Source organism: Hydractinia symbiolongicarpus, chromosome 7 (genome assembly GCF_029227915.1).
Source record: "Hydractinia symbiolongicarpus strain clone_291-10 chromosome 7, HSymV2.1, whole genome shotgun sequence".
Taxonomy (NCBI): Eukaryota; Metazoa; Cnidaria; class Hydrozoa; order Anthoathecata; family Hydractiniidae; genus Hydractinia; species Hydractinia symbiolongicarpus.
Window position 1 is genome coordinate 21147231 of NC_079881.1, and position 27927 is coordinate 21175157.

General features: G+C 32.5%; 1 protein-coding gene across 3 annotated transcripts; it reads right to left on the reverse strand.

Moving 5' to 3' along the window:
- Positions 1-183: 183 nt before the first annotated feature.
- Positions 184-27847, reverse strand: LOC130648358 (tubulin-specific chaperone D-like). 3 transcript variants are annotated; one of them, XM_057454379.1, is made up of 50 exons: positions 27726-27847; positions 23814-23947; positions 20354-20404; positions 20178-20275; positions 19656-19757; positions 19294-19428; positions 18267-18322; positions 17680-17762; positions 17538-17587; positions 16799-16844; positions 16576-16664; positions 16426-16469; positions 14779-14836; positions 14264-14305; positions 13109-13145; positions 12893-12953; positions 12729-12803; positions 12572-12603; positions 12324-12386; positions 11940-11999; positions 11420-11516; positions 11275-11332; positions 11049-11078; positions 10765-10850; positions 10285-10365; positions 10110-10183; positions 9138-9249; positions 8875-8938; positions 8634-8656; positions 8321-8352; positions 8048-8110; positions 7502-7557; positions 7297-7366; positions 7111-7165; positions 6957-7020; positions 6726-6826; positions 6225-6341; positions 5817-5900; positions 5518-5619; positions 5112-5165; positions 4347-4485; positions 4087-4139; positions 3714-3782; positions 3536-3616; positions 3260-3349; positions 2709-2796; positions 1945-2054; positions 1099-1177; positions 623-683; positions 184-325 (listed from the first exon to the last, which is right to left on the reverse strand). In XM_057454379.1, the coding sequence occupies exons 2-50, from the start codon at positions 23944-23946 to the stop codon at positions 300-302; spliced, it is 3534 nt and encodes a 1177-aa protein (XP_057310362.1). In that variant the 5' UTR covers position 23947; positions 27726-27847; the 3' UTR covers positions 184-299. The 3 variants fall into 3 exon arrangements, with proteins under 3 accessions (XP_057310362.1, XP_057310361.1, XP_057310363.1); XM_057454378.1 differs by having other exon boundaries at positions 27605-27839; XM_057454380.1 differs by lacking the exon at positions 27726-27847 and having other exon boundaries at positions 23814-24327.
- Between the last annotated feature and the right edge of the window lie 80 nt (positions 27848-27927).

The following is a 27927-nucleotide window of genomic DNA, read 5'->3' on the forward strand; positions in this document are numbered from 1 at the left end:
GCATGAATATTTTGAGAGCGAAATGAAATCAACACCTAAATGACTTTCAACTAAAGAAGAGGATGAAACTCTCGTTCCCCACCCTCTTCGCCCACACGCGCCTCCCTCCCGCCCAAATGAAACTAACATGTAAAGGCTGCATGCAAAAAAAGCCAAAAACCTGTTAATGAAAAACGTACTGCGAATTTTCGTTCTCATATATTACGTAAGACTCATTTTATATAGGCTAAGACGTGATGTCTCTGTCATGTGTTGCATATACACTTCTTTTATTTCACTTCAGTCCAACTTCGACGAACTCAAAATCCATGGCGTGTAACAAGATCTAAAAAAAGATAAAAAAGAGTAATACAAGAACATAAATAATTCTATTTGGTCAAAACTTAAAGACATGTTGCGTCTGTGTAACAAATTCACGATTTACAGCGATGTTTGGAGTAAACGAGACAGGCAGTTATAATGTCTGGGTAATCAAGTCTTGTTCGTTGGATGTTTTTCACACTTCTCGTCAACTATCTACAGTACAACTTCCAATTGAATTAGGATAAGACAACCTGCTAATTTTGTCCCGCTTATTCTGAGTTCATATATGCTAAATAAAACAAGAAAAGACTGAACTTGCCTTTGTAACTATCGAGTTGATCCACCTCTTTACTTGACGAGGATGTCTGAGAAACATTTTTCTGTAAAAAAAATTAAATGGAGAGAAAAAAATGCTAAAAAAACTTGTGGTTTTTGAAAAATTTGCAAAAGTTTATTCTTGTAAAACTTTCCAATTAGAAATGGTCTCTAAGAATATCGCTGCCATAGGACAAAAATTATAACAAAATCATAAAAACTAGTCGAAATATAAGTCTGCCAACATAGTTAACAGAGGACAAATAAACAATGAAAAATATTTTTTATTTCCATCAACCGACTTCTAATTTCGTAGAACTGCGGTTTGCCGAACCTCGCCTTTAAATAAATACTACTAAAATTGTAAAATTCAAATCACCACATTGCGGGCAACAAACACTAAACTGCTCCAGTTCATAGAGCTTAAAAATTTACCAGCAGTGGCATCGATGACAAAAAAATAAAATCATCCGTATATACCTTTAACTTTGGCGGTGGAATATTTAACAACCCGCATATTTCATTACGAATAGGTCGAAGACTGTCCACAGGATTGTCCCTAAACCAACCAACAAAATTAATTTAAGTTGAAATGTTTAACACGGAAGTTTAACATACTTTTAAGAAACACATCTCTTCGCACGTGCAAGCCTCGCAATAACAGGCTTGTACGGATAAAGAAAATATGTTTTATCGAGCTTTTTTTTAGTACTAGCATTGGAAATTGAGCGTTATTAACTCAATAGTCATGCTTCTTTCACTGCTAAACGCGGTGCTAAAATGACATTTATTAAAGCTTACAAGTGAGTTTCACATAAAAGAGCTTACAAAATTGTCTATGAATCTTTTTATTTTTTTAATATTCTTGACTGGTTCTTGAGATTTGGACTAAAAAGTTTCACTGCTTATCCACGACATTATGAACTATGTTTTTTTGACCATTCAGTTTGGCGGTATGAACATTTTACGTGAATTTTAATATTTAGTTGCTATAATTATGCTCAATAACAACAATTACGTGTTTTACAGCTAGTTGATGACGTCATAACTTCGCATATTTGGCAAAAATTTGAAGACAAGATCTCGAGAAACAAAAAAAAAAAATTCAAAAAAAACTAAAACATTTCTAGAGAACTTTCAAAGATCTGTTACATGAGCTCAACTTGATTTTTCGCAGGAGGTAAGCTTTCAACTTGCCAAACCAATTCTCAGTCGTATTATTAAACAACAGAATGGCGGAGGACGTACACCCTTCCTCACTTTATGTCTATATTAAAAGAAAAGGCTTCAAAAAGCAAATTTAACCAACGACAAACTTCTACGCACCAAGCTACGTCCGTTAGTTTAATTGTAACTTCATCAGCGCATTCTGCAGGTAAGATGTCATCATACGTCAAAAAGGTGGTATAAAGTTGCTCTGCTGTGGCTTTACGAATCTAACAAAAAATTTATCTTCTTTTTATGTTTTATAAATGCTATAGAAAGAACGTCAGCAAATTATCTACTTTGTGGGAGACCCGGAATAAAGCTGTGTTCCGTCATTCCGAACAAACAAAATACGGGCATTAACATAGACATTTATAATTCCCGATATTTCGTTCAATTTTATCCGCCAGTAATTACTTGCTCAGTCTGAAATAAATAATTTTAAACAACCAAAGTATTACTATGGAGAAATGGCATATATCGAGGTGGCGTTAAATACACATACAAAATTCTAGCCTGTTTAACTTTAAGGAGCAGGTCACGTGAAGCCTTTAAAACTGGAAAGTTACATGCTTGCACGTAAAAACGTTTAAGCTTCTTATATCTATCTCTCTGGTTAGAAAACTGCTTCATACTTCCTGAGACAAAAAGTAAAACATCAAAACATTAAATTTGATTAGTCGGACAACAAGCAAGCTCTTGACAGGTTAAACTCGTTTCTACTTTCTTGGATGAATTGACTTTTTTGCCAAACATACCCAGGGTGCAAGTACAGGTACACAACGCTTTCTCGCGCTGGAGGAATAGCAGATAGTGACGATGATCCATCACCCCATGATCAACCCTATGACGGACAAATCACGTGAATTAAAAAAAATACTTACTCGAGGGTATTTGTGGCAGAGATACATCATGACATGTTGTAACGATTTTGTGCGCACATCACCTTCAAATTGAAGCAGTCCGCAAAATCTAAACAAATATTTATCAGTTTAAAATAAGTATTATCGCAAAAAAATTATTGTAAAACTTTAGCAGAATATGAGATTAAAATCGGTTTTACCAGGATGTAAACCAGCGTTCTCAGAAGCCAGAAAACTTTCCAAATTGGAATTTATCCTGAATTTCCCAACTCACTATATTTACTTAAAAAAAGGCAATTATAACCCATTTTATAGAAGTTGTGAAGATATAAGTTTTATTGCCTAAAAACCATCTTGGTAAAATTCCCATTTGGCCCCTATTTCACCTTTCTAGATCACACACGGATTATGGAAAGGCCTTTATTGTTGATTTCTTGGGAAAAGCATAAAGGAGAATGAATTTTTTATGGGGAAATCCTTTTTTTAACTCCATCGCTTTTAATTGAACAGAGGGGTTGAAAAAAACACGAAGCAAAATTCACGCGGTCGGAAACATTACAAAACAAGCATACATATTAATACTGGCCAAAATTTTTTTCACTTCTCCACAAGACTTCATTTCGTCTTTGATTGACAACAACAACTTGAGTGGAAACTTTTGACTAAACAAAAATGCGACAGTTTAAGCAAGACACGTCTCGAATACCTCAAACAATAATTTTCTAACACTTCGTCACCAAGCGACAAAATTTTCAACATTTAACACTAAGTTTAAATACGTAAAAAGAGAAAATTGAAATTTCACGGGTGTGAAAGCTCTTTTTCAGACATCAAAATTTAAAGAATACCTTTTTTGTATATCATTATAAAGTTCTAAACTTCCAGATGAAAGAATTATATCCAACATTCTCAACATCGGTATCACAACTCTAATATAAAAGCAAAATACAGTCATGAGGTGGAAAAACATCGCCAACTAATAAAAAAAGAGGAAAGTTTAAAATCGAAAGTGAAAGAAAGATATACCTGTCATCTTTTGAATGTGTTTGGAATATTTTCAACAAATTCTCTGTAATCACATCGAGATCAGTTTCGCTAAAATATATATATATATTAAAATCAATATATGCCATATAAAAATAAATAAGGAGTGCCTATGGTCCTATGGTAGAAGATCTGAGTTGTCACACAATTTTCGTTACAAAACGAAAGTATTTTTGAGGATGATAAGGAAAAAGGACATGTTCCCAAACTATTTTTTCGTTTAAAGAAGCTAGTTTTAAATTAAAAAACTTTGCAGTATTTCACAGAAGGTGTGGCCAACCTGAATCTATAGTTCAAAATTATGTGGGTGTGAGGTTTGTATTTCAGGGCAGGGATTGTCGTCAATTTAACTAACCTCTCTTGATACTTGGTTAAAAAGGCTAACAAGTAATCTGATGAATGCCGCACCTATAAGAAAAATTTGAATTTCAAATTGACTTACGAAGTGTAACAGCTCTTTCGCAGCAAGAAAGTGTTAAGCTGTTTATCAAAAGCCTTATCTCGTAATATTAACCTTTTAGACAAGCCTGGCAATTATTGTGCCGTCATGCAAGGTCAAATCTGTTCGCCCCAATGACTTGAGTAGAAATTATCACTTCAGCTACATGCACTTACCAAAGATTCTGTGAGACCACCAGCACTTATTGTTAGTCCAAGAAGGATCGAATACTGATATGTTTTCAAGTGCAGTAATCTTGTGATAGCTTCAAAACCTTCATCAGGCGCCAACCAATTTAACGAACTCAACATCGAGCTACAAATTAAATTAAATATATTTATTTAAATGTTTTATTAGACTAAAAGGTAATTTACACATTTTTTATCTGTGATTAATAAACAACGCAGAGATTTCCGATGAATAGTTTTTTTAGTAAAAGTAACCGTTAGATTCAGACATCATTATAATAGACACGGTAAGCAACTAAACACGAAGGGTAAAATATCAAACAAAGAATTTTGCTATAACTTCAAACAATAAAATTGCTATCAACAAACCGAAACAAAGAAATTGCAAGCTACAAGCCCGGACATAGTACTTTGTACAAAATAGTTGCATGTTGAAGACCCTCCCCACAAGCAATTATATGAGTTTCTATAACATACACCCACTTTTGGTTCGATACAAAATTTTAAACAATTCTAAATTTTACTGACGTCAGCAGTTTTCATTTTCCGATATTCCTGACATTACAGACACCACAGCTAGCGAATTTTCAACGTTACCTAGCCTACCCATCTGCAATAGTAGAGATTTTGCAGTCCACTGAATGCGAAGTAATGGTCAGGTGAAATAAATAAATGTGCATGATGCAGGAGTATATGCAACATTAAATCCACCCCCCCCCCCCCCCCCAACATTTCTGAAGAGTATTGACTTACTTTGGTAGCAACTGTGTCAATTCTTCTTTGTGCTTTATATATGGTATTTCAGGACTAAAAAGTAAAACACAAACGTTAAAAACAAAAAATATAAACGTGCAAAATCCAACAACAACATTTTTTCAGATCAAAAAATGTATCCGGGTTTGACAACACTTGATCTTTTTAGAGTTACGTTCTTCACGACTTGACTTTATAAAGTACGACATTAAATAAAGCATGTCGAAGTTTATTGTAGGAGAATCTTTAGCGTCAGATAAGACCTGTGGCACTGCACTGTTTTATAACTTTTCTGAATAAGTCCGTCCTGTTCCGTTATTAGATTATTCCGTTATTCGTGTTATTCGATTCTTCAGCAAGACATAAACCTTGATGTCATTCATCATCTATTAAAAGACAAACATACCTATGGTGGATGAACTGCAACAAAAGTTTTCCAGCTTGAACACGAGTGCGATCGATTTTTTCTGATGCTTGCTGCACAAGACAACACATTATCTTCTCACAACTACATAAAAAGACAGTATAATCGTTGACAATAATATCCCAATGATAACAAGTTAAAAATTAATACCAAATTGTGTGGAGTACACTGTGTTGTCATCCGAGAAGTACACAACTCAAACAATTTATTAACGTCAAGTAGAAAAAATGCAGTAATTAAAAACATGTCTGACTGAATGAGTATATTAAACCTGCACATACATATCAGGCGTAAAATGCTCCGTTTTCTCTTCGACCAACATGTAGGTGAGTTCAACCAGGGCTGTCATTGATGCTTCTCGCACCCTGAATAAACACATTAGTAGAAAGTTGAAACAAGTACGGCTTTTATAGTCGTATTTTTCATATTTTAAGCTCAAAGAAAAGCTAAGGTTAAGGCCAGAGTTTTTGCTAGTTACATGAGAAGCCACTCTCACACTGGAATATGACCACGCCTTCAAGGAAAGAGTCAAGTACTTGTTGCCTAGCCTAACATCTGAGTCTTGATCAACAAAAGTATAAAATTAGTAGGAGCGGTTGCACAGAATATTCGTGACAAAAACAAATCTCTCATGTCTTCGAATCTCTAGCAAGTATAAGGAATAATGTATGAAATACTAAACTAGGTACCAGGCTCCCACATCACCACGACTGTCCATCGTGTAATCTTTTAAACCATCGAAAAAACAATCGTACATATCTTGAATTTTTAATTTCTCATATGTTACACCAACAGTTTTACATATCCTTAAAAAGAAATTGACATACCATTATAACAATTCTTCATGAGTTAATTTAGAAACACTGATGCTAAACTAAAGACTGGGTAAAAATTCCAACTGTGGCAAAAACAGTGTTTTAACGTCACCTTCAAATAACAAACGCAAACGAGATGCAAAGACAGTATAGCTTTGTCGCTCATCTTTTCCATTTTGTGCCAATCTTTACATTTAGTGCGTCTTATTGAAACTAAACTGCACAGGACCTAACTAACTCAAAATTCACCACCAATTCATAATAAAGTTAACGGTTACACGATATGACATAAACTTTAAAAAAGGGGCACCACAATCAACCAGTTACAACCGTTCAATCGGGGTGATGTAATCGAAAAACAAAATTTATGCTTACTTTAACAATGCTTCAACTGCATTCCACCTTGCTTCAGCATAAATACCAGCATTTGATTTGTTTTCACTAACTTTACAAGTTTCAATCAATTCTTTTACAACCTGAACATAGTGAACAAAATAAGTCATTTTGTGGAAACAGGTTTTTAAGCTCACAAAAGAAGCTTTCTAAAGAAAAAGCTGTCAGAATTTATTTTTTAGGTATAAAAAAACCCCGAGAGTTCTGACTCACTTCTGAGAATGTTGATTCGATCATAAAATTTGGTAATACACCAAGTGCTTGTGCAAAGCCCATTCTAAATATAAACCGAATCAAAAAAGTGATTTCTGGTAGATTACATATGTGACAGATAACCAAAACAAAAATACTCAGCATAATATCTTACCTGTCAAATTTTAAAGGAGCTTTTAACTTCGAGCAAAAGCTTTGAACAAGAATATCTAAACACAAATTAATATAAACTTTATTCATACCTTATATAAAAGTCATTAGCAAACTAGAATCTCTTTTGACATATGGTGGAGAAATCTCTTTACATATGGTGCAGGTTAAAATGTGTGTTTGTTTTTACCTATCTTAAAATGCGTAGATGACGTCATATACTGCTGGCAGAAGGGCGGCAATGCAGTGATAGCAGTATACTAAATGAACAATATAGGAAACACGGTTTGTGGTACAAAGATGTAATTTATATATTTCCCCTTAAAAGTATCGTTCCTAAACAATAAAGATAAAGAACAAAGAAAAATAAGGAAGAAAAAAAATATGGTTCTTACCCGTACAGTGGGTGCAGTATGTGAAATTGTATCAACTATCACAAACAGCCAGTCGTCTAAATATTAAAAATGAATTGAAAAGAATTTCCTTAAAATCTGACAAGTCAGAAGTTAAATTTACAGCAGAAAGTTGAGTTATATACAATTTAAATACAATTCTCTTTGCAGCGTCATTGGTTGTTCACAACACTCAAGAAACTTCAAAAATTATAAAATAAGGTTTCCTTCATACAAACAACGCTGGTGTGTACAGCTTATGAGACCTCAATGAAGGATTAGCGCTTAACATAATTGCTAAACATATTAAAACTTTGTAATAACTTTTTTTCTCACATAAAAAAATATAGAAAGAATCAATAAATTAGTTTTTGACGACAAAAAGATAGAAGTATCAAGCATCAAGAGTCAAATTTTGCTGATTTCTGATCCTAAGGGTACAATATTTTGCTGCTTTTATTAAAAGATGAGCAATCCTTGCATGAAAATAAATTTAAAGATGAACTTTTACCCCTGGAAACCAATTTGTATAAATAAACAAGATCTCACCTAACACAGATGTATCATTTATCTTAACATCTGAAGATGCAATCTTTTCAATCAATCTACAAACTAAAAACGGAGAAAACATTAGAAGCATACCAACCTCACCTACGTGTGACAACCAAACAAGTACCTCAGAACAGTGTACTGTAACTTAACAGTATGCCTGTAAGAGATGTGTATATTTCACAGGTGTACTGCTAAGTTATGGTGAAAAAAAATACAGCATGTGATAGTCAAAAATTGTAAAGTATGGAAATAGCTACGCCGAAATCATACCTGCTTTTCTCATTAATTCACCACCATAACCCCTAAAATAGAAAATATAAACCATCATGTTATGCAGTACCAGTTGCAATCACGTTAGGTGATACTATCTGCATTAGTCAAAAATGCATAGAAATTCACTTGTGGATATTTATAGCTACCATCTTTGGCGCAGAAAGAGTTATTATAAATTCTCGCAGACAAGACAGGACAGGACAGGATAATGAAAGAGGATAATAATACAGGCGACTAGACAGTGTAAATTACAGAACACCGAATAACTAACCCAGGCACAACAAAGATACAACTGAAAGAAATATTTTACCTAAACTGATTTGTCCTTTTCAACTAAAAAAAAAATCACAAATAGAACATAACATATTTTGTTTATTCATTTGGATGCACATCTAGCTTATTTTTACTGGTCCACTCCCTTGTGCTAATTTTCAATACATTCATCAAAGAAAAAAAAACAGAAAAAGAATTTTGCAAATGAGACGTTAAAGGGACAAATTTTAAATTGGTAAAAAAAAGCAGTACATACTGCAGCATAATCGTTAAAGTACCTTACTGACCAAGCCCATCACTTCATTCAAAATGGAATCATTTAACACAAGGGGTATATTTGTCCTAAAACAAACATGAATGAATTAGTATTAAAAGTCTTGCTTCGAACTTTGTTGTCAGAATCAAATATTATAATATGAACACCATTCCTTAACTCCCAAACTTGGCTTATTATTTGATAATTGTCATTTAAAGCTTTCACTAAGCATTCCTCAAAATTTTTATATCAGTCAATAGTGAAGCATTTTTTCTTGTTTCATACTTTGTTCGCGATTCTTCAGACAACGCATGAACAACTTCACCAACTGCTAAGATGGCGCCATGTTTCGTGCAGATATCAATCGATTGCATTTGATTAATTAGCAATGGTAGAGCTAAATGATCAAAAATATGCGTGCTGTTAAGTTACTTAATCAATTACAGTTGTATTTTTTAACAAGAATTTTATCATGCTTCGTTTTTTTTATAACACACAACTTCATTTAAACTTGCAACATGTTACTAGGTATGATAACATTTTCATAAGATAGGAGGTGTATTTATAAAGATTTGACAATTTTTACCAGTAATAATTTGTGAAAACTTGTGCAAGAAGGATGTGATGCGGTATGGTGTGTTTACTGATTGGAAAGTTAAAATTTAAAAAAAATTGCTACTCTTTTTATACAGTCAAATTAAAATTTCATAATATTCAAAAATTTTCAACCTCTTTGTAAATTGGCTATATAGTTTTTATGTAAAACTAAAATTATTTAAGTGGTAAGTTACGTATTAAATCTTTATATTTTTTAATTAGATTTTTTAAGGGTCTTTTTTTGCAGGATTACTATTATCAAAAAAGGCCATTTTTCCAGGACTATTTTCTAGAAAGACTGTTTTCCCACATTTTCCAGAACTTAATCATTTTTTTCAAATTTCTAGGAATTTACAGGAGACGACACTGTAGATTGGTAAGCATTTCACAATGTTCTATTGAGAGCACTCGAAATCATTTTCCAAATGTTTATGGAATGTGAGCATACAATCTCGTGTCTCTCCAGGTCTCCAATTATTGTGGCTATATCATCTATAATGATCTTTCCCTTAATTTAATTTTAAGACCAAGGTTACTTAGCCTTTTGCTATACCCTAATTAAAAGAATGTGTATACTTGTTATAACTTTGCCAGAGACTACATCAACATAATAGTTGATATTTTTTCATTTTGTATTAGAAGTACTCACAAACAACACACCTGTTTCCAACATATACACTGGTGCTACAGCAGTCAAATTATGTAATGCATGTGATGTAAGTTCGCGGATCGCACTAAACATACCGAAAAATACATTTTTTTTCAAGAAGAATATTTCTAAAAACAAGAATGTCTTGGAATTGACGTAGATGAGGATGTATTGAATCCAGCATACCTATCCCAATGGGAAATTTTAACTGCAACGAGATGATCTATCAAAGCTTGTGTGTACTCGGGAAACTCAGCAACAAACACGCTACAAAGAAGATTTTATGTTAATTGGCACAAATACAAAACACTATGGTTAAATAGTTAGAATATTTTTATGTACCCATTTATCAATTAAATTCGCAGTGCTTGAAGTCGCGTTTCTGTTAAATGGTTATTTTATATAGTTTTACAATGAATTGTATATCATTATTTTTTATCAGCAGGTCCATTACCTGATAAAGGATTGCATTAGAGTACAGTCCTTTCCCGATCAAAAGATTGTTCAAGTGTACATTAAAACTGATTTTCAGTCAAAAGCTTGCATGTCTGATCACAATAACTTATTACCAAAACCAATCCAATCAAACATGGATTATCTTCATAAAATATTTTTATACGACATAGAATGTCTATGACTAGAGAAATCAACTTAGTGTAATCATACCTTAAACTAATGTAGCAATTTGTGCGGTTACTGACAGTAAAATAATCTGCAGTAGTCACAATATCGATACCATGAGGAAAGGAGCCCTAAACAAATAAAATTACTTTAGCAACTTAATGATCCCTGTCTGTGTAACATACTTGATGTAAAATATAATCTTTAATTTCCTATTTTTTCTAATATAAACAAATAGCACATTATACTTTAATGTTTCATGCTAAATAAGAAGATTTCTTTGTATTTTTTGATTTAGAACGAAGTAGAACAATCCAACATAACACTACCTGTCGGCCAACATTTTCTTGGAATGCAGCCTGTAAAAATAATAAGCGAATGCAACACATAATTGGCTTGAATATCAAAGCATAATAGATACAACTTATACAACTTAACTAACAAAGAAATATCATTCTTCATTAAATGCAGACAGAAAAGCTACACATTCCACATTCAAAATTCTAAATAAATCTCATTTTATCATGTGGTTCACTATATTTAAGGTTAACTTACAGAGGCAGCTCTACGGCAGTTTATCTCTCGATCAAATATAGTAACAAGAAGTAATGCTCTAAATTAAAACAAAATATTATTTTTAAACTCAATAAATGGCGGTTCAAAATACTTACACAAAAAAGAAAAAGAATCTTTCACCTACCTAGCGATATCCAACACAAAAGGTTTGATTTGATGTGGGTCGTATGCTCGCGCAAATGACCAGCATACATAACAGGCTGCATCACGAACATGTGAACCTATGTTTAAATAATATGCATATGGGTTAAATGAAGGTATATGTCATTTAAAGTTAAATATATGCAATTAAGGGAATTTATCGTCCTCGTGTGCTTTACTTTGTATTGGTCTCTAAAGGCTTTTAAATTAAACTTTTGATTTACAAAACGTCAACACTTAATAATACGAGAATAGTATTCAAATGCATTAATTTCTTTAATTTTACTAGTTAAAAGAAAAAAAATTTCAGGATATTTTAGAAAAAATCAATTTCAGACAAAATAGGACATTTTTGGAGATCACCCAAAAATTTCTTTTTTTAGGTTTCAGGGATTGGTGGCAGCGCTGTGCATAACTCTTAAAATTTCTTATTTTTTAACTTTTCGGAGACCTTAACTTTAAAAAATATAGGTTAATGAACTTTTAGAATGTTCTCATCATACCTACGCTATATGATCCTCTTCGTTCATCATATGTTAATGCTTTCAATACAATAGGAACAACTAAAAAAATAGAAAACAACATCGGCTCCAATTTCAAAATCAATAAACTAAGCATCTTCAACTTTTTTGCCTTCCACGGATACCATTAAGAAAACACTTTACAAATTAAAAAAAATAAGTTTTCTTCAATAAAAGATTAATAGGAAACTTAACAAAATCTTTACTTCTGAAAGTGTTTACTTATTTAAATCCAGTGGAATTTTGGCGAGCTATCCAAATTGCACACACACCCTTTTCAAGGAGCTGTCTACAAGTATGACTTTATTTGTGTGGAATTCCCTACTTCTCAAACAGTTAAACACTTCAAATATTTGAAGCATATACCTTCAGGCAAGCGACTTGGCAGCAAAAGTCCTCTTCGACCAAGTTCCGCTAATGCAAGACAACCTAAAATAAATTTATATCAAATTAAAACGACCTATATTATAATATTCACTGTTAACCTGCAAGTGAATTTAACCGCACCTATAATAATAATAACTAAATTTCATTACTTTATGCTAAGAAGCAGTCAAAGATGAATTTTACATGTGTAACGACTAATTATTCCTTAAAAGAACAAAAATAATTACCTCCATGCCAGGCTCCATCAAGTTCAGAAAACCTGTAAGTTTGAAAACAATTAAAATATGCACAACAAAGTAAAGAAGTTTGATCTCAATGGGAAATCTACATTTGTCAAGTATAGACAATACCATATTGTTTAAAAATAACAAAAACTAGCCGTACGTAAAAAGTTCTAACAAGGAACCAACAACTTCATCAGCAAGTTCTTCTGGTAAACGCCCAGTTATGCGGCCAACTCTATAAGGAAAAAAAAAAGAAAAAGAAATAATCTAATGCGATTGTTATTAACTTAAAAAAAAGGGAAAAAATAGGAAAATAAAGTTCACCCTTTTGCAGCTGACCATCGAACTATGGTGTCCTTATCTTTTAAACCTGTCATCAAAAATTCTACAACAACAACGAAACAATGACATTTTGATAACAACACTAAAAATATAAACAACTGGAGAAAATTTTCACTTAAACAACAACTAACACAACTTGTTGCAAAGACCTCGATATGTTCCTTCAGAAAGAAATTTTATAAAATCATTAAGGGCTACCTAACACAGATTCAACTTCTTCTGGAATGTCAAACTCCTAAAACAATTAAAATTGCAACATATCAATTTCAGGTCACACTTTTCTAAAAGAAAGTTATTGCTCACAGGTAAATTGCATTACAAATCATAAAACATAAACAAGGGAGACACATATTTCAAAGAGTTCAACGTTTTTGAAAAAATCTCTATAATAATAGCCATTGTCTGTGTGTCCACGCGTAATTATGGTACTTCAGCAACGATGGTTTGCGAATTTATTGAAAAAGTTGGGTTCTGTTCATTTTATTTTATTATTTAATATAAGAATGGGATCTTTCCGTCTCTGTATTTTCAATATAAACCTTGTGTTATTTTAATAAGTATTACCCAAACTTTCAGCAATCCCATTTTAAAGGAGGTTTGTAGGTTGTTTTTTTTGCACTTCATATGCGATATGTTGTGTCTAGCTTTTTGCATTATGTTTATGTTACCAGCAAACTGTCACAGTGGCAACATAAACAAAACTCTTATAAATTAGAATGTGCTAAATAGCAAATATCCAGTGAGTATAATATAGAGATACAATGCAGCATTTTCAAAAACACATATACACCATTGTTCATTTGGAGCCCTAATACTAAAATACGATTTCATTGTCACAAGTTCTACAGGACAATTGTTGAAAATACAAAACAATTTTCATAAAGACGTTCATCATTATAATTGCTCAAACTGCTTATTTTAGCCTGCTCAATTTATACTCACAGCCTTCACACACACCTGAAGCAAAAATGGCATGATGTTCACTGACAAGATTGTTTGCGGTTTCTGTCATTTAGGGTGCTTTGATATTGCATGAAAAAAGATAATTATTGCTGGCGTGTATTATTTATAGTGACTGACTTGTTTTTTTTATATACAGAATACAAAGACTTTTTACAAAACAGAATGTCAAAAACTCCATCGCAAGCTACTGATATTATTGGTGGTTGACTGTTGAAAATCGTGGAAATGAGGCTATCACAGCAAAGTCGATTAAAATATATTACATTTGTTATTTTTTATTTAAAGATTTTTTTGTCTGGTTTGTTAAGCATGACCTGGATTTGATTGACAGACAGACAGCCAACAGCTATTGTTGTAGAGAATTAAATCATAGCAAATACAACTACAAACTTCTTCGTTAGTGTTTTTCTTTCCTTCATCTTTTTCTTCTACCTACAAAAGTTAAAAAGACAAACAAGTCAAATATTATTAATTAAACAGGACGATCTGAAACTTACATTAAGAATAGAATTTTTTTTTTCAATTCAGGGGGAAAAATTTTCGGACGAGATTAATAAAGTCAAAAAATTTATGGGTAAGTTTTTTGAACAAATTTAAATCAAATTTTTAAAGTAATGATCACAAAAAGAAGGCTGAATTTATTTATAGTGCCCATATATTCAATCACGATCTAAAAAAGGGTCTACAGAATCTAACTTTATAGATAGAGCCTGAGCTAAATGTGAAAATAACGAAAATAATAATTACATTATGTATAATTACTATGCACTGCTTTTTTTTTAAAAAAATTAAAAAAACCAAAATTTTCGGACAAGAAAAAATACGAAATTTTTTCGTCCAGAAATTTTCGTTCCTAATGTAGTTTGCATACTTTTTAAAAATGGAAACCATCAACCAATACTTACTGTAGGCACAGTTCCCAATTGTAGATTTTCCCCCAATGATCGGCTTCCTCTCATGTATCTAAAACAAAGTATTATGATGAGAAAAATTTTTTGATATGCTGTTATGTGATTTTAAATTAAACAAGAATTTTTGTGAACAAGCCGTTCAGTAAAAAAACTATTTTTTATAATACTGCTAATCAGATGCATGTTTTCTTGTTTAATTTTAAATGGAAAATTTATTAAATCAACTAATGACACACTTACATGGTGTCTAGCAAATCAAATTCAGAGTCATTAATTGTGACTTTTTAGGATTGCTTGATTTTTCTGGGTCTTAGATGGCGATTTTTACTCTTAAAAACTTCATAACATAATAATTTTGGACCAATCCCTTTGTATTTATTAATTTGAACTTTTCTACTCCTATGCGTCTTCAATAACACACATTAACTTCAAGATTTAAACTAAGGGAAAATTATTTATACAAAGTTGTTTAAGATGGGTCCAGTAAAAAAAATTTTAGAGCAAGTTATTCTTTTCACATCATATAAAACTATAATAATGGAAATAAAAAAGACAACTTTTATAATACAAAAAAAATCATATTTATGTAGTTGGAAAAAGGGAACAGGTAAAGTTGTGTTGTTTATGGTGTATTCTTTTTAAAAAAAAAAGAAAAAGTAAAATGCATGGATATAGTTAGAAAACCGTACAGCCTTATTCAATTTTTGAATGCAAATCTTTAACATTTTTATTTTGAAACATATAGCCAACTTTTTCAAAGCATCTACTGCATCTCACTATAACTTTAAAGCGATAATATTCATCCTGATATTTGGAGCAACAAAATAAATTAACGTTAAAGAAAAAACATTTTAAGCTAAATGGATGTTGCTGAGTCAAAATTTTGGACTTAAATATTTACTGGACCACTTCTTCACCAGTAAGTTATATTACCCATAATACTGTGATAACCTTTCGTATGGAAAATCTGTGGAGCTAAGGGAGAGTTATTCAGAAGGTCCATCAGATCTTATAGTAAGATTAAATAAACGAGGTTAAACATGTTACTGGCATAAAATCTGATTGCTGTCTTGAATATGATTAAATCAAAGCATTTTTGATATCATCATGAGGTCTGGTAAATGACTGATATATCAAAAAAGGGGACTCATAGGAAATGATTCTCTTTTTGTAAACAAACAATGTCTGTAAGATTTTGTAGAATTTAGAGTTATAATATTGGATTTGTTGCTTTATCAGAGAATAAGTTGATAGAGGCATGCATGGGAGTATAGCCACAGTAAAACCCCTATAGCAATGCCCTAGTTTCGAACATAGATAAAGTTAATAGACAAAATTTTTTCAGGACTAAAAATTTTGTAGAACTTGAAACACCAGTCAAAATAACGAACATATACTGTTGATGAGTCTTAAGGGAGATTAGCACTTAAACGATTTTGAATGACGTCATTAACCATTTTAGTTAGCGCATTAATATAAGAATATGTTAAAAAGGTTTTAATAATAACTTATTTGGGTGTGGCAGATAAGATTTAGGCTTATTGGTAAAACTCATGCAGTTTGGGATAAAAAAATCATAAGAAAGTTACCACAACAATCCCTGTTTTTAATAAATAAATAACTTTTATAAAAAAAACCTACCTCCACGACACTACGCGAGGAGCCAAAAACACCAGGCCGACTCTCTAAAAAAATTTAGTTTAAACTTTTTTAGTAAACAAAGAAATGAAGAAAAATTTATTAATAATGTAAGAGGGAAAAGTTTTGTTTAGCTGCTTATCATAATTTTACCTGCACAAGTTTAACAGCCAACTTTCTGATCAAAGTGTTTTGGATATCCAGAACTTCCAATTGTTCAACAAAGTTAAAAATTCTTGATGCTGAAAAACAATTTTTTTATACAAGCAATACAAAGGAATTCAGCAAAAAACATTTTAAACTAGAAAAAAATAGTGTCAATGTAGTAGAAATTTATCACTGCCTTGTATAACAATAACATGATTCACAATCCTACCATGTGGCAATAAGTCTTCTCTTCTGCCGTGTTTAAAAATCAAAGCCTAAACAATTAAAAAAATACTTGCTTTAACATCTCTACAAAATATTTTTATAAAAAATTTCATTTCCAGCAAATAAATTACCAATCTTATACAGTTTATCAGGGCATTACCGTAGTGAATAAAGTTGAAATCCTACCTAAGCCAGCATGACTGCAAAAAAAACAAGGTAGGCAAACTTTAATTTAGCATTTGTAAAGTTTCTTCCATAGGAGTAGCTTGTTAATATGAAAATATAAATGTTTACGATGAAAAAAAAAACAAGGAAAATTCCAAATGCGTTTCAGCATAAATCATAGCGCAAATTTGAAGATGCATTTTTTAATATAATTGCACATTTAAAGTTTTCTTTGTTGAAACATTAACAGCGTGTTAATGAAATGAAAAACGGTAAAATATTTGCTTGTTAATTTGTCATTAAACATAAAACAAGTTTTGAAATACTGTTTAGAAGGTAAGTTTAGGTTTTTGAATTATGTCCTGTTCTTAAATTCTTTCACTGCTTCACTTTCAGTTTACAATAAAAGAAGTTTCAGTAGGCATTACTGGCAGATACTGGTTTCACAATAATCGAATGCAGACTGATTGATTATTGTTGAGTATTGATTATTGTTCCTCATCCTCATCCAGGTAATAAATTATGACATACAGTAACAAGTACAATATTTTTACACAAAAATATGTTTTAAAACTTACCAGAGTTGCTAGCACGCCAGTGATTGTATGCATTCCTATCATTGTACTTTCTAAGATATTTAAACAAATAAACACTAGTAATATTTACAAAAAGATTAATCTCATCTTCTGTAAAACAGAAAGGTATGTGGATTGTGCTTACTGTCTGCTGTAGGAAGTACATCCAATGCCCAATTGAAAAATTCAGGTAATTTAACTGATTTTACATCAGGTCTAGTTAAAAACCTAAGTAAATGAGAAAAACAATAATACAACAAAAACAGATATAGTTAGTTTTTACATATTTATTATATATTTATATATTTATTGAAGCTTCCTATGGACTCGCTTACAAAATCACTGATAGGGTGAAGAAGATTGCAATTACAGATGACAATTAGTTGCTTACAAATGATGAGAATCACAGTATTTTTCAATATTTTAAATACAGGCAAAATACTGAATTTAAGGCTAAATCTTCTTAAATTATAAAAGGATTTTTAAGGGGATTCTCTTTCACCCACTTTTCACCAGCATTTGAGTTCATTTTTAACCTTTTAAACTTTTTGTTCAATAAATGATGTCATTACATGATTTGCAGAAGTCCTAAACTAAACTTTTTTAATTATCTTTGTAAAGTAAACTTAACAGGCTTTTTAGGAAGCTTTTTGGTTTGCCCTGGGTGTGATGGATGGCAATAAATATGACATTCTCTAGCCTTATATAGCACTTGAATATGTAACATCATACTTTGCAGTAAGATAAGCAGCTGCATCTTTAGACTTGTCGAAAACATTTAAATAAGGCTGAAATAAAAAGAAAATTAAACAAATTACACTCTAACACACTCATATAAATTGAATGAAAAAATAACAATGCATCACCTATTTGATAATAGTGAGAATTTGAAGTTCATAATCCATAGTTTATATATACTCATTACACATGTAAAGCTCTGTTCAGAAACACCACATGCTTAATGATGGATACCATATCACATATGATTCGATACATTATCTTCTTATATTTCTCAAAACTTTAACCCTATTCGGTCCGGGGTTTTTCGAACATATTATGACCGTGGGGGAGGACTTTCCGTAGGCTTGTCCAAATTGAATCAAACTTAGCACACTTATAGTACGTCACAAAATGGCAGCAGTAAATTTTTGCTTGCGCACATTTTCTGTGACGTTAATAAAAGCTTGAAATTTGTTTAAAATGCTTCTACTGCTTAAAATTCAATTACTTTAGTTAAGACCAAATTTTCACATTCTATTGAAGTTTTCTAAAGCTAAATAAATGTTATTTCACTTATTTTTCGGTTTTTACATAGATTGCATGGAAAAATGTCAAAAAGTGCCCGAAAATTCGTTTTTTCGGATTTTCAGGTAAAATCCGAAAAAATCGGCAAATTGGATTAATGACGTGTCTAAAACATGCAAAATGATTCTTCTTGCTAAAACAAAGTTATGTTGTAAGTTTCAAGTTCTAAGGATAATCCTAACAAGACTTTTTCCCTATTATAAGGGTTTCATCGAGATTTTTAGGGGTAGTTTCGAGTAATAGCCAATATTAAAGCTTATGACAGGTATGGGACCTAAAAATTTGGCATGCAGGTGTTTAATAGATAATTATTGAAACTCAGTTAGTATTGTAGCAATGCAACATAGCGTTAGGAAGTTTTTAAAAAAAATAATAGCGTTGATTAAGGCCAACATAAATAGTCCATGCCAAAATAGGGACATAAAACAGGCTTCAACAAGATTCCCATACTCACTAGTGCACTTTTCAATACTCTATTAAGAACAGATTCATCATCACTAACACTTGCACCATCAAGCTTTTTCAAATCAAACGGGATGATACAAACAATTGCAAGCCAGAGGAGCAATATGTAACGAGTTTCCCAAGTCTGTATAAGAAATATTAGAATAATGATAAACATTAAAGGATCATAACCCATGTGCGAAAAAACAGATATTACTGCACAACATCTTGTGTATATCCCAGAGGTTAAAAAAAAACTCCCTTATTATATTTACCAATAAATATAACAAGACTGATTTCAACCCTTGTACATGTAACTAAGAGAGATGCGTTTTTTTTTTAAAAAAAAATTCAAATCATACTTTGATTTACCTGGTATTCTGTAGGTGACTGTTCATGCAACAACTTTAAAACGAATTCAAGATCAGAAACATCGTGGGAAAACAATCTAATGATTTGTTTATAACCACGAACCTACAACACAAAAGACGTATGTATATATAGCACACAAATATATTATTATAAAACTAACTAGTTAATAAGGCCCGTGAAAAAATCCACTTAGGCTGAAGGAAAAAATAGGTTATTTTAGGTCTTTTGCTAATGTCAGCAGTGCATTAATGAAAAAATTGGCGAAATTTATCTGTTTCCTGTGTGCAGTATTTGGAACACTGAGGAAAAAAGTGTATCGTATCATGTGCTATTGATGAACAGTTAAAAAGATATAAAGGTTTAAAAATTTTGCTTAACAGGCTTTTTATAGGTCAATCTGATAATGTTTAAGGAGAAGGAGGCTTGCCAGTATTTTTACTATTCTAATAACAAAACTTAACAGCTCGATTATTCACTTTTGTTTTTACACCACATTGAAAACATTAGAAACAAAATAAGTACCTTTGTAAATAGATAGAGATATCTGAATGCTTGATGAAATGCTGCTTGTTGTGTTGATGATGACTTCACAATATCAAGTAATTTCGTCACAAACTGCTCTAAAAATGTATATAATTAACACATTAAATTTTTATCCTTGCAAACCTAAGTATTTGTATTTTTAGAACTTGGTTTACCTAGAAAAGGATCAAGAAGATGTGGTTGCTCCTGGTATTCATCCAGTATAACTAAAATTTAGAAAAAATGAATCAAAACATCAAAACAAGCATATCGGGAAAATGAATTAGCTATAATACTAACCAAGAGTGAATAATTCAAAATTTGCTATTATATCGGGACCAGAATTTACAGCAGGAACTTTTTTTAAGGGAAAAATAATGGAGGGGATGCATGACAATTCGTAAATGGAAAACATTTTATTTCTCATAAAATTTTTATACACGATTGCTCAGATATTTACTTTTTTTAAAATTTTTGTGTGATTTCTCTTAATTTCTTCAAAAGATTCCTCCAACTCTGTTTAAATGACATTTTCTGTTTGTTACTTTGTCTACTATAACCATATTGAATACCATTCCATATTAAATTTATCATGGTGCTGTGAATATAAAATCTTAGTCTGATCTGCAACATCCCCCATTTAAGGGATCACAGCCCCTAAAATTAGCGTCGGCATTCAGCACTGCCAACGTGATTGCCGACGTAAAATGAGAAAATACCGTAGTTGCGTCGACAAAAAAATTGCCGACGTAATTTTGTTGTGAAATTTTTAAAAACAACAACTCATTTTCAACATCCACGAAGAAAAAAATTAACAAAGAATTAATTTTTATTTTGGCGGACTTTTAAGAACATGTGATCATGTATATTTCTATCGTACCTGCTCACTTATTATAACCTGGTTTCTACTACTATTTTTTTTGAAAAACAAACTTTTCAACTGATCGCATGTTATTCTTTGTAATATTAAAGCCTTTGTGGTGAATTTTTACATCACATTTTCTCTGTCGTAATATGAAAACTGGCATACATTTTTCTCGTGTTCCTTATCCTAAAAGAAACCAGGTCTCAACATGGGAATGCAAACAGGAATCCACACAGTATTCGGCGGGTGGTTTATTTCATTCGAAATTAAACGGATGGAATAATTTCCTGAATTCACGAAAATAAAATAAAAAAGTAAACATGGTGAAAAAGAAAACGGTTCTTTCGTGGAATTTTCCTGAGTTAGGGTTTGAATCTGAAAATGACTCTAATGAAATTGCTAAAGTGCTTTGCAAAGTTTGTAGATGTCATTATCAAAACAACAAAAATAATGAAAATTTGAAAGGAACTGTGGCAAGCAGAATCAAATAATGTTAATTGTGATATTGTTTGAGCTTCCCCCACTCATTGCGACTGAAGAATAATTACACTCGATTTTCAGTAAGTTACAGTACAGTCCAGATGTAAGCGTACGCGTATGCTCAACTTGCAAAAATAATTGCTTTCATTAAAAAAACAATCGGATAGCGAGTTCCTTTCAAATTGCGCGAAAGTAATTGCTTCGTGTAAAAAACAAAAGCATAGCAAGAAACATTGTTTAAAAACAATACTCTGCGCGAAAATAAATTAAACACGAAGGCCATTGAATTTTTATTTTTTTTAACAACGAAACTATTTATAGTAACGCGATTTTAAACTCGATTTATTTAAAAAACACAAGCTCTTTTAAAAAACAACAAATCCAATGAACTAAATATTTTAAAAAAAAATAATGCTATTTTTAAAACTTTTAGTAATATTTCTTTATCGTCGAAACATATTTTAACATGCGAAGCTTTCCTATCGCCGTTCTTCGTTCTTTAACTTTCTAAAAAATCATTTCTATCGCCGCTCTTCGTTATTAAACTTTTAAACTGTGATATAACGAAGCTTTTCTATCGCCGTTCTTCGTTCTTAAACTTTTAAAATGCGATCTAAAAAAACATTTCTGTCGACGTTTTTCGTTTTTAAACTTTTAAAATGCAATCTAAAAAAACATTTCTATCCCCGTTTTTCGTTTTTAAACTTTTAAAATGCGATCTAAAAAAACATTTCTATCGCCGTTTTTCGTTCTTAAACTTCTAAAACACGATCTAAAGGTCATTATCACTAAAATTATTCACGTTACAGAAATACCGTGATGCCATTTGATTCGTAATAACAGTAATCAAAAAATTGTATATCGTATTAAAATGAAGTCCGGTAGCCCACACGACACAGCAGGCAATAAGTCAGCCCTGCCCTCGGTTTTGTGAGGAGAGATGTTCTGCGAAGACTCTATAAATTGAGTCTCCTGTACAGTTTTGCTTTATGGTGAACTGTGCCGGTGACAAGCATTTTCGAAACATGTCACCGGCGACTTCTGCGATATACAACTTATTGAATGCCCTGACCTTCAGTTCGTAAATAGCACGTGCACAACTTTCTAATGAGTTCGTCTCGAAACATATAAAAAGCCAGTTGGCAGTGAACTATTAACTTAACGAAGTACATCATCGGGAAAGTAGGTCATGGGACTTGTAGTCCGTTTCCATTTGTCATCGTCTTAGGAAATCAATACATTGAATTTATGTGAGGTCTAGCCCCAATACAAGGTGAATGACGAAAGTTTTTGCCAGCTTAAAAATTTTACTACGAAAAAAAAAATCCGACGCAATGCTGACGCAAATCAGTTGAAATGTATCTCACGTCGGCAGTTTTATTGCCAACATAAAAAAATTCTAATTTTAAGGGCTGGATCATCCCTTAAATGGGGGATGCGTAAACTGGGATAAAAAGGGGCAGGTAATAGCGAAAAATTTAAATACGTATTTTGCCAAATCATCTAAATCATGTCAAATCATCCAAAAAAATTAAAAAAGGCACCTTAGATATTATATGCTTAATACAATGGCTTAAACCTTTTAGCTAGAAGCCACAGGAAACCTTGGTTGTTTGCATGAACCTCACTGTGTTTGGCACATGTATCATAACCTCAGTGTCTGTTTTTCCAGCCTGAATAAACAATTTTAGTTGCTGCTAATAAAAATAAACCCAGTTTTTATCTGCTTGTGGTTTTAAAAACTAAATATTATTTTTTTAAAAAGAGAAAAAATTGAACAGGAATACTTTTTCTTTTATTTTCAGTTTTTAATAACGTTGGGGTAAATTGTTTTTTCTCCTTGTTATTTATATGCAAATACCCAGTAACAATTTATTTTTTCTGACCAGTAGTAATGTTAAATTACTACTGGTCAGCAAAAAATAAATCCATGCACAAAGACATGAAATCAACCTGGCCTTTTTGTAACATTAAAAAAGCATAACAAAGGAGGGTGTTCTGATAACATAAAAAACACACAGAATCTTTTTAGCAAGAGTGGTTTCATATGCATTCAATATAGTATTTTGCCATATGAATTAGAATTATCAAAACGGAGGAGAGTGTTATGACAAGCATATATTCTAGTGTTTAGTGGGAAACAAAGCTGCGGAGAGCAGTTTCTAGAGGGCACTATTAAAAACGGTCACTGCAAACCGCAACATCAATGTCCACAAGTGAGCTAGTTAGTGTCATAAACTCAAATTTTTATTTGCTTAGTAATATTTTTAAATGGCACAATGCAAGCAAACCTGTCAATCTTTCCAAATCAGTTTCAAGCAGGATGTCGTCATTATGAATTTTCAAAGTTTGGTCAATAATTTTGTGGACTTCATCCGTCTCTTTAAAACGTTCTAATATATGCGTTGATATATTTTCTGTCATACTATAAAAAAATAGAAACCAATCATAACAAGCCCTTCTTGTTCTTATTAGTTGCGGGTAGTTCCACAAAAGGGTACATCAACATCAGCATCATTTCCACTACAATATTTTGTATCATTAGAAAGTCTGAAGTCTCAAGAAGAAAAACATCAAGTAATTTTATGCTATTTCTGTTCAAATGTGAATCTTGAAATACTGTACTCTAAGCAAAAAAAAAAACAAAATTTAATGATTTGTTTTTGCTTAGAAAGCTTTGGTTTTAACTCTCACACTTTATGCGAGAGAGTAGCATTCCATTCTCCTTGGTGACATGAACTGTATATAAAAATAAATTTATTTTTACCAAAAAGCATCTTAGGTTTGGACTTATAGTTTTTAGACACTCAGTCATTCAGTTTTTTCTTGTTCTTTCTTCTCTTTATATTGTAAACTCTCTCAGTTATAAAGTCATGCATTTTTACAGCCCAGAGGGATTACAATGCAAGTAATAAAAGACTATTAGTTTTTTTATTACTGTAATTTGAGAATACTGTGTCCCTAGGAGATCAGTTACAATTTTTGTATATAATTTATTTATGTGATGGGGCCCCTATTTCAGAGCTCACCCAAAAAATTAATGTTTATGTCTTGTTCCTGAACACTTGGAGAACGTTCTCTCTTTGACAACTCCATGCGTTCAGGAAGTGAATGCATGGAGTTGTCTGTTAGAGCGCAGACCCTAATTGGGTCTGTGTTAGCTCAAAAAGAGCATTAAATATTCTAGTACTCCCCATCTAACCCATTGCCTGTCCTGGAAATAATAAACATATCACTCAATATTTTTGGGAAGGCTTTTTTGCCAATTTGTTGACCAAGGGAAGTGTGAACCTGTTTTTTGAAGCTCCTCTTGTTTGATGATTTTTTGTTAAAAGCAGTTTTGAGCGCAAGTAATCAGGAGCAATGTGATTTATGGCTGTGAAAACTAATATGGCATCGTTTTTGATGATTAAATTATTCAATGAATATTCCCTCTCTTTCACAAGGAAGGTACAGACACATTTTAATAATTTTTCAAGTTTTCCTAATCTACCTTGGGTGGTACAAACCAATGCAGAGGAGCAGTAGTTAAAATATGGCATGAAAAGTGCATTAATAAAAAAGGTTTTTTGAGTGAGGTGTTAAACAGGATGCAATAGTTCTAATTTTATAATATTTAATTATTTCTATATGTCATTGACGTGCTCTTCCTATTGCATTTTTTGGTTAAATGTTACCCCAAGATATTTAACTTTTGTGCTCCTCTTCAAAGGAATACCCTTATAGTCGTACTTACTAAAACAGGAAACGACCACAAAAGAGCAGAAACCACCAAAAACCACCAGGAATCGAGCAGGAAACAAACAGAAACGACCAGAAACCAGCAGTTAACAAATAATAAAACCTATGTTCTCTCTCTGTGACCCATGGAGGACTCACCAGAGTAAGTTGGCACTTTACTCTGCAATATTTATTTTAACAAATAATAACCCCCAGGTTGTTTTAAATTTGGCTGAAAGCTTCGTTTTCATGTAACTTGTAAATTTGTGGCGCCGTAGATTAGTGGTTATAGCTCTCGTACTCTGTGCGGGAGACCGGGGTTCGATTCCTCTTGATTCAACATGGGCGAGTGAATGTTACCATAGCCCCTGGTTAACCCAAGCCATGTGAGGGAAATTGGGAAGATGGCACACTGTGTGGGCCGTTGGATGTTGCCGGGAGTTGTCTAGTAGAGCGCAGGCTCTAATTGGGTCTGCGTAGCTCAAAATGAGCATTAAATACTCTAGGACTCTCCATCTACGCCATGGCCCCTCCTGGAAATAATAGACAGGGTATATCCCTTGATATTTGTGAGGCTAGCCATGTAAAATATGCACATCTATCTATCTATCTAACCAACTACACAATTTTCTCGTGACTCAGCGAAAAAAGTTTCGTGTGGAAGAAAAAAGAAAGAAAAAAATGTCTAGACATTTAAAAATCATTCTTGAAAAAACTTCTAAATTTGTTTAGTTTTTTTTCAATATAAAATAGTTGTTGCTCGCGATATGCATGATCCATGTCATTTTTAGTTGTCTACTTAAACCGGTAATAGGGCAGGAATGTTGAAGATATCATACCAGCTCGTCACCAGGGCTCTTCTATGCTTATGTGTCGGCATATCATAGGCGTAGAAGAGCCCTGAAGATAATTATCTATATATGTATCAAACCCAGACATAGAAAAATCAAAAGAAAAGTTTATAAATTTCCAGACATGCGTGAAACAAAAATTTTCTTTATGTCACCATTCATTCTTTTCAAATTTTCCTCTGCCGCGCAGATTGTTATTTTCCAGCGGTTATTTTTGTGTGGTTTGAAAAGGTGATATCAAATGCGTGAACGTGTAACCATTAAACTAAATAAGAAGAAAGTTGTTAAGAGGACCCTGGATAAGTAGAACTTTCACTAATTTGGGACAAAACTTCTCACTCAGTTAAACCTCCATACTAAATCCAAGCAAAAATACTTCGCTTAAGAGAAAAGACCCTGGATAAGCAGGACCTTTTTTTACGGTCCCTTGAGCAAAAAACTTCGGCTAAGTCACACATCAATGCAATGGCTTCCCAGAAAAAAACAAAAAATGAATGAAACTTGGGCGCATAATCAAGCATTTTGGTAATCTTTTTCGCCTGTCATATAGCCATTTGCTCTTGTATTTTGGTTGTATTTTGAGCTTTTTGATGGTTTACTGGTCGTTTCTGGTCGTTTCTGGTCGTTTACTGCTCGTTCCTGCTTGTTTTCTGCTCGTTTCTGGTCGTTTTCAGTCGTTTCCTGTTTTAGTAAGTACGCCATATAGTTGATAGATTTGTTTTCAACTTTTTTTATGGCTGTGGTTGCCGAAAAAGATTGTTTCAGATTTATCCGTATTAATAGTCATTTTGTTATTATTTAGCCAGAGGTTAACTTGCGAAAGTTCTAACTCGACCTGGGAGACAAGGGTATTCAAGTTTTTATGGGACGAAATAATTACTGTATATATCATCTGCATATAGATGGTGGTATTTTGAATTGATAACAGATTTTAAGTCATCAATATACAAAAGAGCAGGGGAGGGAGCAACACAGATCCCTGCGGCACCCCAAAAGCATCTTCATGAAACAGATCTGATCCTGTGTCATTTACAAGAGTCATCTGCATTCGGCCTGTTACGTAGGACTCGAACCAGTCAAAGCCAGCATCTCTGATGTCAAACCACCATAGTTTTTTAATAAAATTTTATGTTCAATGTACATCAACATACATTTAACTGATCATACATTTATAGACTTGGCCAACTGACTGACTAGAATATTAAGGGATTATGTTATGGTTTGGATCAGCAAAAAATAAATCTTTAGCATAATTATTTGCTGACATCAAACAAATATTTAGAAGGATCAGGCCAGGGGAAATAAAATGGATTAAAACCTCGCTCAGGTTCTTATACCCATTGGATAACAAGAACCTGATGAATTGATGAATGAACTTGGATTCCAAGATTGTCAGAAACTCATCTCTTCCTAAAGAAGATCCCCCAAATTGTGGGCATGAATGCGAATGAACGTATGTGTAAATCGAATGCCAAGTATACAGGTTTTAACACATATACTTAGCTAACTACCTTTGGCTATTACTTTCTCACTTTCTTTTTTTTGGGGTGGTGGGGCAGTAATCTTGGTGGGATGGATTTCTACATAAAGGCTGTTGTTTAGATGGGCAGAAATATCAGCAATTTTTGTAACCTTTGTGGTCCGTCTTGGCACTTGGAAACATTTGGCAGGGTATCTTATCCCTTGAAATGAATGAGATAACCACAAAATATGTATCACTGCTGTGAGCCTCTCGTCTCTGTTTCGAAGGTCAAGTTCTCCGGACATTTCGGGCCACGTGACCCGGCCTCTGCCAGGGTCTTTTACCTGTTCCGCGTCATAACGGTTCTGAGCA